This window comes from Stegostoma tigrinum, chromosome 43 (assembly GCF_030684315.1).
Source record: "Stegostoma tigrinum isolate sSteTig4 chromosome 43, sSteTig4.hap1, whole genome shotgun sequence".
Lineage (NCBI taxonomy): Eukaryota > Metazoa > Chordata > Chondrichthyes > Orectolobiformes > Stegostomatidae > Stegostoma > Stegostoma tigrinum.
The window spans coordinates 8,351,304-8,364,659 of NC_081396.1; the positions used below are offsets into that span (position 1 = coordinate 8,351,304).

A 13,356-nucleotide genomic window follows, 5' to 3' on the forward strand; every position below is an offset into this window, starting at 1 on the left:
AGTACTTTTAGATATATTTAAACAAAATTATTAACTTAGACTACTTTGGATATCTTGAAACGAGCGAGTTTCACATCCTTTTGCTCATTGAGAACTCTGGCGATGGCTGGCACTTCCAGCTGCATCTCAATTTCCACGGCACCTTCTGTGAACCCAGTGTGATGGCGAAGTCCAACAATCTTCACAATGTTCTGGACTTGGATATCATTTGCTGAATTGTCTTTTCCGAATACTTTTCACAATCATTCCTCTGTGCTTGGCAGTCCCAAACAAGTCTCTGTGTCGCTGCAAAACATCCTGTTCTCACGCCAAATCCATCCTCTTGCAAAAAAAGGCCTGTTTTCACATATTTCTCCACTCTCCATAAAATGCTTATTGCCATGTCCTCCTTACCCTTAGTGATTCCGGCTTGGAGATATCATTTTCTGATCTATACACTACATTCCAACCCTTGCAAGCTAATTATACATTTGGATAGGTTAACAAGCCATTATACAGATAAATAAAAACAAGAAGCAAACAATTGTCGACAGTACAATAAGTCAGTGCCATAAGAGCTACAGTACTGCTCAAGCTTTGGGTGACCACCCCTTTAATATGTCCCACCAATAATACACAGTAACAGTGCCTAAATTGTGCACTGCATGAATTAATTGATCATGACTGTAAGTCATGGCAGTTTCTTGCCGTAATAAGTCATGGCACACTGCTGCCAAATGACAGTGAACCTGTTTATGATGTGCAAGGAAAGCCTGCAGTTTTCAAATGTCACATATTGGAGGTAGCTTTGTAAATGGTTATGCGGTCATAGAGATATGCAGGATGGAAACAGACCCTTCGGTCCCACTCGTCCGTGCCAACCAAATTTCCCAAACTAAACCAGTTTCACTTGCCTGCATTCGGCCCATATTCCCATTAAACCATTCCAATTCATGTGCCTGTACAAATGTCTTTTAAATCTTATAACTCTGGTGGTGTGGTCCTAGTTATTGCCTGCTATTCTCACATTCTGTAGATTTATAACATCATAAATAACATACATTTTCTCACTATATAAGTGGATGGGTAGTTCTCCTTCTCTTATCATTAAGATATACAGCAGAGCACTACTTACACACGTGCACAGGGCCAATTTTGTGAATGACTGTATCACTGACAGTAACTTTCTTCATGTGCGAGTACCCCTGCTAGGCTGCAAAGTACATGCTTCGAACGCAGGGGTACGGGAGAGGCATACTAGACCTTCTGTCCTTCGTTCACAATCATCCACTTGTGGGTTTCGAGCTATTTACCATAAACACAGGTTCGCACAACATGTCTCCAAACAGAAGGGGCAATAAACTTGCACCATATTTCCTGTTGTGTACTACTTAAAATCAAAAAGGTAGCATTACATACTGTGGCATTACAATTAGTTTTTAATGAATCACACTTAAGCATTAAGTTACCATGTGCGAGACTAAATAACCGTTTCCAAGACCACAAATATCTGGAGAGCAATGAGGTGGTTAGTTCATGCCATTGTATCAAAGAATATAACTCTAAGAAGTTACGCTACGGCCTTAAGATCCATCTGAGTGTGATGCCCCAGACAGCGCTCCCACAAAATTTCCAAACCATGTTGGTCAGAGACCAATTTGCTAAATCTCTATGTGCTAATGGTTTGGTCTATACAGCAGATAACTAATAGCTTCCCTAGTTAGTCGCCCAACTTTAGCAATCTTAATTTCCACAGAGTAACACACCTACTTCTGTCCCTGCTCCATCTACAGTGCTAAACAGTACATCATTTCTACCACACCTCTGTAACATTAGTGGTGTGTGTAAAGGGCTGCAATGGAAGGGGAATTTTTATTTCTGCTGTTTCCACGGTCAGAATCAAAACAATTTTTTGTTTGAGCACTGGGGCAGACACATCATACAACTGCTGAAGGTGGGGTATCTATATGCCATTGGATGGCCCCATCCACTCACCCCACCATAACCCCACACCCCAGAATCATGTCCCTTTATCTCTGAAACATCTTGGACATAATAACCAGTCACTATTTCAAAGCGCTATATTATACCAATTTTCATATCAGCTACTGTCAGACACGGCCTACTTTAGGTACTGCCTTCCGATAGTCTTGTGTCAGGTCAGTGGTGACATGTAGTTATTGCTGTCTAGTTTTGTATCGATAATCAGGGACGCAGCGCAACTCCATGACATACAGTAACAGTAGTATTTTCAGTGAACAGTAGCAAAGTGAGACAGATCACTGAGTTCCTGTTCCCTTGAGAGGGGAGTACATGGGTTGTTATAATGTATGGAAAGTTCAGCATGGCACACTTTTCACCTGGGGAGCAATTAAAGTTATTTCGCATACACTCATCCTCCATCTGACTCCATCCTCTGGATCGTATCCTGTGGTGAGATAGTGCAGGTGACGGCAGATCTCATGGCAAACAAGGCAGGAGGAAGGAAACACAGGTACTGCAGCAGTCACCACATCATCAGTTCTCTGCAACAAAAATACTTTTTTTGTTGTTAGTTTAATACCTGATGCATTGTATCATAATCACATTTGTCTCCTTTGACTTTTTTTCTCCCCAATTGGACACACTGGGATATCTTTACCCTATGATAACATCCAATACATGTCTCCCTGTCCCGTGGGATAACACATTCCCAGGTACAACCACCTGATCAGGGGTAGCAGATCCATACCTTACCTCTATTACAGACAGACAATTCTGTTTTCACTTGTGGTTATCTGGCCATCACTTATCATTTTGCTTTTTTTTTGGGGCGGGGGGGTTACCCCAATTTGAGCTCAATTGTCTCAATCGTATTCTACCTGGAACAAGACTTGCAACCACCCTGAGGGTCTGTGCAGGTGTCAACGGTTCGATGTGTTGCTTAACAACTCCATTCATACGTTCCACTAACCTTGCTGTGTATACCCTTCGGATCCCATTATCAAGTGCCCAATGCTGTACTGCTTGCCCTGCAAAATATGACCCATCATCAGTTTGTATTTCCACCGGTTCCCTGTATCAGAAGATCAGGGCATGCAACCCTTGCTTTCACACAAGGTTATTTGATTGCCAGGTTACCAATTCGGCATTCGCCATGATCAAAATCTATTGATAGCGCTGTTGCGAGGACAGCGGTCCAATATTGTCTCATTGCAAGATCTGTCCAATGCCTGTGCGAGTGGATACTAAGGGCTCAGTCTGCAAGGGAAACTGTTTCAGCTTTCAGCAAGTTTTGTGTTGCTCCACTATTTTATGGGCAATGTCATGCATCAGTGGGATCTCTCACTCTACAGCCCATTGTTTGGTACCTGGTACTCAAATTTCCACATGGCAAATTGTTTGAGCTCTTCTTCTGCAGTTAGCCACACAGTGAGTATCTTTGTAAGGCTATCAACTGATCTATTGTGCACAGCTGTTTCATAGATTCTTCTTTGGTGTAGTCGTCGACATGGTACACAGTGTTAACAGTTTCATTGCCCTTCTTGCTAGATTTCCTCCCAGAATTGTTGCTCCGAGGGCTTTCCCTTTCATCCAACTGTGTCATCAAAACCATCACATCACTGTCAACAGCCTGAGAACTGGTGAAAACACACATCGTTCCCGGTTCAGCTTCTTGGGCAAGGATTACACTTGCTCATTCTGCCATATGACCTAAGCCAACTGCTCTTTCCTTCCCCGTTATTGTCTGCGTCTTCAGGTTAAACGTAGCAGCTTTCCCATGACGCTTGCCATCACCATCAGTTGCACAGCCATCAGTAAGACCAGGCACACCCTGCATCATCTGCATTTAACTGTTCAACAGGTAAACCCCTTTTTGCCGGCCAGTTAGGAAGCAGGTCAAGCTGTGGGGCACATCGGTATTACTGAGATAACTGGCAATCCTTTCACAGAGACTTGAAACTCCATCCCTTGGCTGCACTACCCGCAAGGTACCACTTCTGTTTCATTCCCCCCACCCCAACTCCTTATTGACAACGCCCATGTCAAGATGGTGCACCCTGGCCTTAAAAGGATCTTATCTGTCCCAGTCACTCCCTCAGTTTTCACAAGTTTGGACATGAATACAGGAGGTCTGGTTAGTAAGTTTGCAGGTAACACCAAAATTGGTGGTGCAGCGGACAGCAAAGAAGGTTACCTCAGAGTACAATCAGACCTTGATCAGCTCGGACTGAGGAGTGGAAGACAGAGCTTAATTTAGAGAAACGTGATGCGCTGTATTTTGGTAAAGCAAATCAGGGCCGGACTTACATACTTAATGGTAAGGTCCTGAGGAGTGCTGCTGAACAAGTGAACTTTGCAGTGCAGGTTCAAAGTTCCTTGAAAGTGGAGTCACAGGTACACTGGTTAGTGAAGGCAGCATCTATACACTTGCCTTCATCGGTCAGCACAATGAGTATAGGACTTGCGAGGTTATGTTGTGGTTGTACAGGACATTGGTTCGGTCACATTTGGAATACTGTGTTCAGTTCTGCCCTTCCTGCTACGGGAAAAGCATTGCCAAACATGAAGTTCGGGAAAAAAATTTACAAGATGTTGCCGGGGTTGGACGGCTTGAGCTATAGGAAGGGGCTGAAAAGGCTATTTTCCCTGGAGTGTCAGAGACGGAGGGGGGTTTATAAAATCACGGGGGCCATGGATGGGGTGAACAGCCAAAGTTTTTTTCCCAGGGTAGGGGCGTCCAAAACTAGGGGCCGTAGGTTTACGGTAAGAGAGGCAAGTTTTAAGAAGGTAACTTTTTCATGCAGAGGGTGGTGCGTGTATGGAACAAGCTGCCACAGGAAGTGCAGGAGGCTGGGACTGTTACAACTTTTAAAAGACATCTGAATGGGTACATGAATAGGAAAGGTGCAGAGGGATATGTGCCAATTGCTGGCAAATGGGACTAGGTCAGATTAGGATGTCTGGTCAGCATGAATGAGCTAGACCAGAGGGTCTGTTTCTGTGCTGTATGACTCTAAATGGCGGAGGAACTGAAGAAGTATTTTGCATCAGTTTTCCCAGGGGAACACATCAGTAGCATACCAGAACTTCAAGAGTGTCAGGGGGCAAAGGTGGCTGTATTGGGCATTACTATGGACAAGGTGCTGGGAAAGCTGAAAGTTCTGAAGTTGGACAAATCACCCAAACCTGATGGACTACAGCCAGGGTTCTGAAGGAGATGGCTGAGGATACTGTGGAGGCATTGGTGGTGATCTTTCAGGAAGCACTGGAGTTCAGAGAGGATCCCAAAGGACTGGAGGATGGCTAATGTAACACCCCTGTTTATGGAGGGAAAGAGGCAGAAGCAGGAACCTGTAGGCTGGTTTGAAATTGGTAAGATTTTAAAAGATGAGATTGCAAAGTATGTGGAACTGCAAGGTAAAGCAGGACTGTCAGCACATCTTCGACAAGGGGAAGTTATGGCTGACAAATGTGTTACGATTCTTTGAGGTGGTAACGAGCAAGTTAGACAAGTTACCTTTTCCCTCATGATTTTACAAACCTCTGTAAGGTCACCCGTCAGCCTCTGACACTCCAGGGGAAAATATCCTCAGCATCTTCAGCCTCTCCCTAGAACTCAAGTCCTCCAGTCCCGGCGACATTCTAGTAAGTCATTTCTGCACCCTTTCAGGTTTAACAACATCTCTCCTGTGGAAGGGCGACCAGAATTATGCATGGTATTCTAAAAGTGGCCTCACCAATATTCTGTACAGCCGCGACATGACGTCCCAACTCCATTACCCAAAGTTCCAAACAATGAAGGCAAGCATGCCAAACGCCTTCTTCAATGCCCTGTCTTTCTGCGACTCCACGTTCAAAGAACTATGCACCTGCACCCCTAGGTCTCTCTATTTGGAAATACTCGCCAGGGTCCTACCATTATCTGTGTAGGTCCTGCCCTGGTTAGCCTTAGCACACATTTATCTCAATCTCCATCTGCTACCCCCAAGCCTGTTGGCCCATTTGATCAAGGTTCCCCAACACTAATTTTTTAGGGTCACTGTCCACTCTTGCCCTTTTGTTACCTTTTATACATCTTAAAAAAAATCCCTTGAAATCTTGGGGCAGCACGGTGGCTCAGTGGTTAGCACTGCAGCCTCACACCACCAAGGACCTGGGTTCAATTCAACCCTTGGGCGACTCTCTGTGTGGAGTTTGCACATTCTCCCCGTGTCTGTGTGGATTTCCTCCGGGTGCTCCGGTTTCCTCCCACAATCCAAAGATGTGTGCAGGCTAGGTGGATTGGCCATGCTAAATTGCCCGTGGTGTTCAGGGGTGTGTGGGTTATAGGGGGATGGGTCTGGGTGGGATGCTCCAAAGGGTGGTGTGGACCTGTTGGGCCGAAGGGCCTGTTTCCACACTGTAGGGAATCTAATGTAATCTCGCTAGCTTCCTTTCACATTTCATCTTCTCCCCACTTACTGCTTTTTTAGTCATCTGCTGGTTTTTACACGCTTCCCACTAATTGTCACCACACGATATTCTCTGATTTTGCTTTAAAGTTGACCCTGATCTCATGTCGGAACCACAGTTGCTTTGTCCACCCCTTCGTATGGTCCTTCTCCCTTGTGTGATAACCCTATCTGTGGTTCCTTAAATTGCTTCTTCCATTAATGTTTTAAAACAATTATGAAAAGAGACTGGGATTCTGTACAAGGCTCATGATTCAGCAGCAGTAAAGGTCAACTGGAAGACCATTGTGGGCGAGGAACCATAAGGTGAGCGTCTGATTGGTAAGGTACCACTGGGAAATTGCCCGGATGAAGGAACCAGCTCAACTCAGTAACTCTTCCAAAGGCTTCAGCTCTTTCCTCACCAAACAGTAGAGATGGTCAGAGGGCTTTAGCACATTCGGAGGTCAGAACCACTAGCCTAAGATTCAAATGCTCTGAATCCTGCCACGTAGCTCAGCTCCTTTCTCTCTCTCTGTCTAATGTAACAATCTAACCTCTGCTACCAATCTTTTGCCTTGTCCAACAGGTTGAAGTGCCGGCTCGGGGAAAAGTAGGGGAGTTTTGGGTCCGGGTTAAGTTAAGTTTGAGGCTTTAAGAGGTTATCTCATTGCCTTTCCTAGAATTTTGACTAGTTCATTTTGTTAGTAAGAAATAGTTATTCCTATTTTATGTCAAACGAACAGCATCCAAAGTCTTTGTAACAGGTATATCTTGGGCAGAGTACATTCAAGCACAGGTCAATTGGGAAGGAGCTATTGCAATCAGTTCACAAAACCTTCATCACATTGGACCCGTAGTTCTCCATTTTGCATCCATCCATGTGATTAATTCCCTCTCCGTGACACTTGGGATGAATATTGCTGTGTCTCCCAAATTACCCCACGAATTCCCTTCATTGCTGCTCCGCCAACCTCCCCACTCGGCTCCCATTCTAATCAGTTCTGGCCAGCTCGTCATGTCTTTGTATATCCTTTACTCAAATGTAATGCTGGTACATATGATTCAAAATTTCGACCTCTCAAACTGCAAGGTTGAATTCTATTGTTTTGTGGTCGCTACCCCCAAGAGATTCCTTTACTTTAAGCTCCTTCAACAAGTCTGCCAAATTTCACATCACCAAATCCAGAATGTTGGCTCCACCACAAGCTACTCCAAAAAAATTCTGGCACACATTCCACAAATTCCTTTTTTTGGGATCTACTACCAATCTGAGTTCCCTGGGCTACTTGCATATTGAAGTCCCCCATGATTATTGTGATAGTGTATTTCTTACATGCCTTGTAAAATTCCTGATTTATTTTCGTACCCCGCACATCCTGACTACTACCAGGAGGCCTGTATATAATTCTCACCATGGTCCTTTTTCCTCAACTCTACCCACACTGATTCCAAGCCTTCCAAGTCTATTTCACTTCTTCTTAAAGGTTTTATTTCCTTTCTTACTAATTAGACACCTCTCCCCCTCTGCCCATCAGCATTTCCATTCAATAAGTGTATCCCTGGATATTCAGTTCTCAGCCCTGATCCTGTTGGAGCTACATCTCTGAAGATAACCACAAAATCATACCTGTCAATTTCAATGTGAGGCTGGATGAACACAGCAGGCCAAGCAGCATCTCAGGAGCACAAAAGCCGACGTTTCGGGCCTAGACCCTTCATCAGAGACGGGGATGGGGAGAGGGAACTGGAATAAATAGGGAGAGAGGGGGAGGCGGACCGAAGATGGAGAGAAAGGAAGATAGGTGGAGAGGAGAGTATAGGTGGGGAGGTGGGGAGGGGATAGGTCAGTCCAGGGAAGACGGACAGGTCAAGGAGGTGGGAGGAGGTTAGTAGGTAGGAGATGGAGGTGCGGCTTGGGGTGGGAGGAAGGGATGGGTGAGAGGAAGAATAGGTTAGGGAGGCAGAGACAGGCTGGACTGGTTTTGGGATGCACTGGGTGGAGGGGAAGAGCTGGGCTGGTTGTGTGGTGCAGTGGGGGGAGGGGACGAACTGGGCTGGTTTTGGGATGCGGTGGGAGCAGGGGAGATTTTGAAGCTGGTGAAGTCCACATTGATACCATTGGGCTGCAGGGTTCCCAAGCGGAATATGAGTTGCTGTTGCTGCAACTTTCGGGTGGCATCATTGTGGCACTGCAGGAGGCCCATGATGGACATGTCATCTAAAGAATGGGAGGGGGAGTGGAAATGGAAATGGTTCGTGACTGGGAGGTGCAGTTGTTTATTGCGAAACGAGCGGAGGTGTTCTGCAAAGCGGTCCCCAAGCCTCCGCTTGTTTTCCCCAATGTAGAGGAAGCCACACCGGGTACAATGGATACAGTATACCACAGTGGCAGATGTGCAGGTCAACTTCTGCTTAATATGGAAATCCTATCCCCTCCCTACCTCCCCACCTATACTCTCCTCTCCACCTATCTTCTTTTCTCTCCATCTTCGGTCCGCCTCCCCCTCTCTCCCTATTTATTCCAGAACCCTCAGCACATCCCTCTCTCTGATGAAGGGTCGAGGCCCGAAACGTCAGCTTTTGTGCTCCTGAGATGCTGCTGGGCCTGCTGTGTTCATCCAGCCTCACATTTTATTATCTTGGATTCTCCAGCATCTGCAGTTCCCATTATCCCTGTCAATTTCAATCCTTGTTCCAAGCTCATTAACCTTGTTTCATATGCTGCGTGTATTTAAGTACAACACCTTCAGTCCTGAGTTGACTGCCGCCTTATCTTCTGTGTCTGAAGTTAGATTCCTGACATTTTCTCTCTGTCCTATTACATGTTCTGGAAAATTTCATAACTTCTGCTCAGCCCTCCCACCACTTTTAACTTTTTCCATAATTTTCCATGTAATTAAATCCGCCCCCTATTATTTAGTTAAAACCTTATCCACACTGCTAATTATGTAATTTGCAAGAGCTCTGGTCCCCGCATAACTCAGGTGGAGCCCCACTGAACAGAACAGATCCCTCCCCTCCCAGTGCTGCTGCCAAGTTCCCATGAATTTGAACCCATTTTCCCCCACACTGATCTTTCAGCCACGCGTTTACCTCCTTAATCTTGTTGACCCTGTGCAAGATTAGTCTGTGGCTCAGGTAGTAATCCAGACATTGTTATCTTTTTGGTACTTTCCATTTCAATTTAGCCCCTAGCTGCTGATATTACTTTAGCAGAATCTCTTTCCTGATTCGACCTATGTAGTTAATACCTTTGTGGACCATGACAAATGGATCTTTCCCGTCCTACTCTGCAGCTTGGATAGGATATCCTAAATCCAAACACCAGGTTTGATCCTGCCCACACAGAACAGGGTCTATTCCCCTGATTATATAATCCCCGATTACAGCTACATTTCTCTTTTCTTCCCCATCTTGAATAGCTCCTTGTACCACAGCACTGTGGCCAGTTTGCTCATCCTCCAACCGGCCCCTCCTCTCATCCCTACAGGGAGCAAGAATCTCAAAACCGTTCTTCAAGCTCAAGGGCTGAGGCTCCTTCAGAACGATCTTACAGACCCCCTGCCTGCCTCGGTCTTGCTCACATCCTCCAGGCCCCGAACACCGACTGAATTCAAGGTCATTAATCCCAGGGTGGGGTGTGGCACCTCCTGAAACTCAGCATCCAGGTAACTCTCCCTCTCCCTAGCGTGTCACAGTGTGCGAAGCTGAGACTCCAGCTCATCGACGCTGAGCCACAGTTCCTCAAACAACCACCACTTGCTGAAGATGCGGTCACTACCAACCACGATGGGGTCTGCCAGCTCCCACATCATATAGGTACAAGACATCAGCTGGTCCTGCAGCTCCAGCTTATTTACTTCACTCTTAATTTGATTTTTAAAACTTTCCGACAGATATTTTAGTTTGTAACCCATAAATACTTCCCCTATTTACCTTCAATCTGATGGTAATCTATGACAAACAGTTACATTATTAGCTACAATCAACCAATGAAGTTATTGTCTTACTGAGATGTCACTCTTTGTATTGCACTGGGCCCTATCCTGAGCTTCAAGTTATCATTTTAAAAAGACCTTACAAACAACAAGACAGAAGAGGAAGCAGAAAGCATCTCCACACCGAATTCCAACACTGCCCACGAGTTCCCCAAGCTATGTACTCACTTAAAGCGCCTCTCACTCTGGATGTGATCTCGCCTTCCTGACAGTGCGCAGTTTACAGTGAGTCCTCTGGTGCTGCTGTAAGTTGGATAACTGAGTGAAACTCTTCCCGCAGTTAGGGCAAGCGAACGGTTTCTCTCCAGTGTGTGTTCGCTGGTGCACACGCAGGGTGGATGACTGAGCGAATCCCTGCCCACAGTCAGAGCAGATGAACGGTTTTTCCCCGGTGTGAGTTCTCCAGTGTTCGCATAACTTAGAAGACTGAGCAAATCCCTTCCCGCACTCAGAGCAGGTGAATGTTTTTTTTCCAGTGTGAGTTCCCATGTGTGAATGTAAGTTGGCTAACTGAGTGAATCTCTTCCCACACTCAGGGCAGGTGAATGGCTTTTCTCCGGTGTGAGTTCTCCGGTGTTGATGTAAGTTCACCAACTGAGTGAATCCTTTTCCGCACTCAGGACAAGTAAACGGTTTCTCTCCAGTGTGAGTTCTCAGGTGTTGATTTAAGTTGGACAACTGAGAGAATCTCTTCCCGCACTCGGAGCAAGTGAACGGTTTCTCTCCAGTGTGAGTTCTCTGATGTTGATTTAAGTTGGACAACTGAGTGAAACTCTTCCCGCACTCAGGGCAGGTGAACGGTTTCTCTCCAGTGTGAATTCTCTGGTGTACCTGCAAAGTGGATGACTCAGCGAATCCCTTCCCACAGTCGGAGCAGGTGAATGATCTCTCCCCAGTGTGAGTTTCCTGGTGTGAATGTAAATTGGATGCCTGAGTGAATCTCTTCCCGCACTCAGGGCAGGTAAACGGTTTTTCCCCAGTGTGCGTTCGCTGGTGCTGCTGTAACTTGGACGACTGAGCAAATGTCTTCCCACACTCAGAGCAAATGAACGGTTTCTCCCCAGTGTGAACCTTCTGATGCACATGTAATCCAGATAAATTAGCAAATCCCTTACCACATGTGGTGCAGATGAATGATTTCTCCCTGGCATGATGTCTCTGGTGTACCTGCAAGCTGGATAAATGAGGAAATCTCTTCTCACACTTCGAGCACGTGAACATTTTTTCTTCGGAATGTGTTCCCTGGTGTACCTGTAAGGTGGATAATCGAGCGAACCCCTTCCCACAGTCCGAGCAGATGAATGGTTTCTCGCCGGTGTGAATTCTCCGATGACGATATAACTTGGAAGACTGAGCAAATGCCTTCCCACAGTCGGAGCAGGTGAATGGTTTCTCCCCAGTGTGAATTCGCTGGTGTACATGTAAAGTTGATGAATGAGCAAACTCCTTACCACACTTGGTACAGATGAACGGTTTCTCCCCGGTGTGAATTCGCTGGTGCACATGTAAACTGGATAAATGAGCAAACCCCTTACCACACTTGGCGCAGGTGAATGATTTCTCCCCAGTGTGAGTTCTCTGATGTATCTGTAAGCTGCATAAACGAGCAAATCCCTTTCCACACGTGGAGCAGGTAAATGGTTTCTCTCCAGTGTGTTTGCGCCGATGAACGTCCAGCCTGGATGGAAATCTGAATCCTTTTCCGCACTCCACACATTTACATGGCTTCTCCATGGCCTACAGGGCCTTTGTGTCCCTCCAGGCTGAAGGATCAGTTCAATCCTTGTCCAGACACAAAACGTGGGTGCAGTTCCTCCCTGCTGTAAATGGTGCAATTTTTTAAAAGTCTGGGTGACTGGTGTAAGCACTTTACACAGTCGGTGGACCGGAACACACTCATTCAGGTGTGTCTGTGTCTCGGTGATTTTCCAGTCACACTGATGTTTGAAACCTTTCCTCTCAGACAAACATTTCTCCTTGCACAGCCAGAGGGCGGTGATGTTCAGCTCCTGGTGAATGTGGTGACTCTGTCAGATCTTGACCTGATCTTTTTGTTTGGCTTTCCTGATGTAAACCCTGCTCTTCTAATCCCTGTGGCAGGAGATGACAAACCTGTTCACTGTCAGTAAAGCAGAGAAATCATAATCAGGCAATTCCAGTTTCTGTGGAATATTTTCCTCTATTGCTCCCTGCAAATTGTAAATCCCCGTCCCACACACTCTCTCTCTGTCTCCCACCCTCCTTCCTGGGTGAAACCCCTGTTCAATGTTGGATAAATTATCTCCAACTCAGTCTGACTAAATGATTACAACTGGAGACAAGACCTGAAGCAGCTACTAAAATGGCTGCCGCGCATGCGTGCAGACGCTCCGGGAGCAAATACGCGCTGCGCATGCCTGCGCCCGCAGCGTGGGTAGGTGATCGACGGTTGTTCCGGACCAATGGAGTGAGAGGGGGCGGTACTGGAGGACCATTCGGCGGCTCTGGTCCTCCAACCAATCGGAGTCAATGAAGGGGCGGGACAGGACTGCAGCGGGGCGAAAGTGATGAAGTGCTTCTTCTTCCAGCCTGCGCTGAGCTCGCCGAAGCACTGCAGTGAAGCCAGTAACAGAGATATTGGCCAATACAGGGGTGTTGAAACGGCAGACATCGAGTAGCTCAGGGCCATGTCTGCAGGCAGAACATAAGTGTCCTGCAAAGCTGTCTCCAGAATGCGTGATAATGGGAACTGCAGATGCTAGAGAATCCAAGATAACAAAGTGTGGAGCTGGATGAACACAGCAGGCCAAGCAGCATCTCAGGAGCACAAAAGCTGACGTTTCGGACCTAGACCCTTCATCAGAGAGCTCGCTGTGCTCCTGAGATGCTGCTTGGACTGTTGTGTTCATCCAGCTCCACATGAAGGGTCGAGGCCCGAAACGTCAGCTTTTGTGCTCCTGAGATGCTGCTTGGCCTGTTGTGTT

At 46.4% G+C, this 13,356-nt stretch overlaps 1 protein-coding gene and 1 long non-coding RNA gene across 2 annotated transcripts in view; both read right to left on the minus strand.

Moving 5' to 3' along the window:
- Nucleotides 1-8,075, minus strand: part of LOC132206785 (uncharacterized) — a 17,413-nt gene extending 9,338 nt beyond the window's left edge. The window contains exon 1 of the long non-coding RNA XR_009443156.1: nucleotides 2,370-8,075. This is a non-coding gene — a long non-coding RNA (uncharacterized LOC132206785). The remainder of the gene's footprint in view (nucleotides 1-2,369) is intronic.
- LOC125448879 (uncharacterized) overlaps nucleotides 1-12,129 on the minus strand; it is a 57,265-nt gene extending 45,136 nt beyond the window's left edge. The window contains exons 1-5 of the mRNA XM_059641831.1: nucleotides 10,578-12,129; nucleotides 9,685-9,879; nucleotides 3,417-3,599; nucleotides 3,100-3,191; nucleotides 45-211 (exon numbers count right to left, since the gene is read on the minus strand). Coding sequence (XP_059497814.1) covers nucleotides 45-211; nucleotides 3,100-3,191; nucleotides 3,417-3,599; nucleotides 9,685-9,879; nucleotides 10,578-12,127 — 2,187 coding nt within the window. The 5' untranslated portion in view covers nucleotides 12,128-12,129. The remainder of the gene's footprint in view (nucleotides 1-44; nucleotides 212-3,099; nucleotides 3,192-3,416; nucleotides 3,600-9,684; nucleotides 9,880-10,577) is intronic.
- Nucleotides 12,130-13,356: the final 1,227 nt, after the last annotated feature.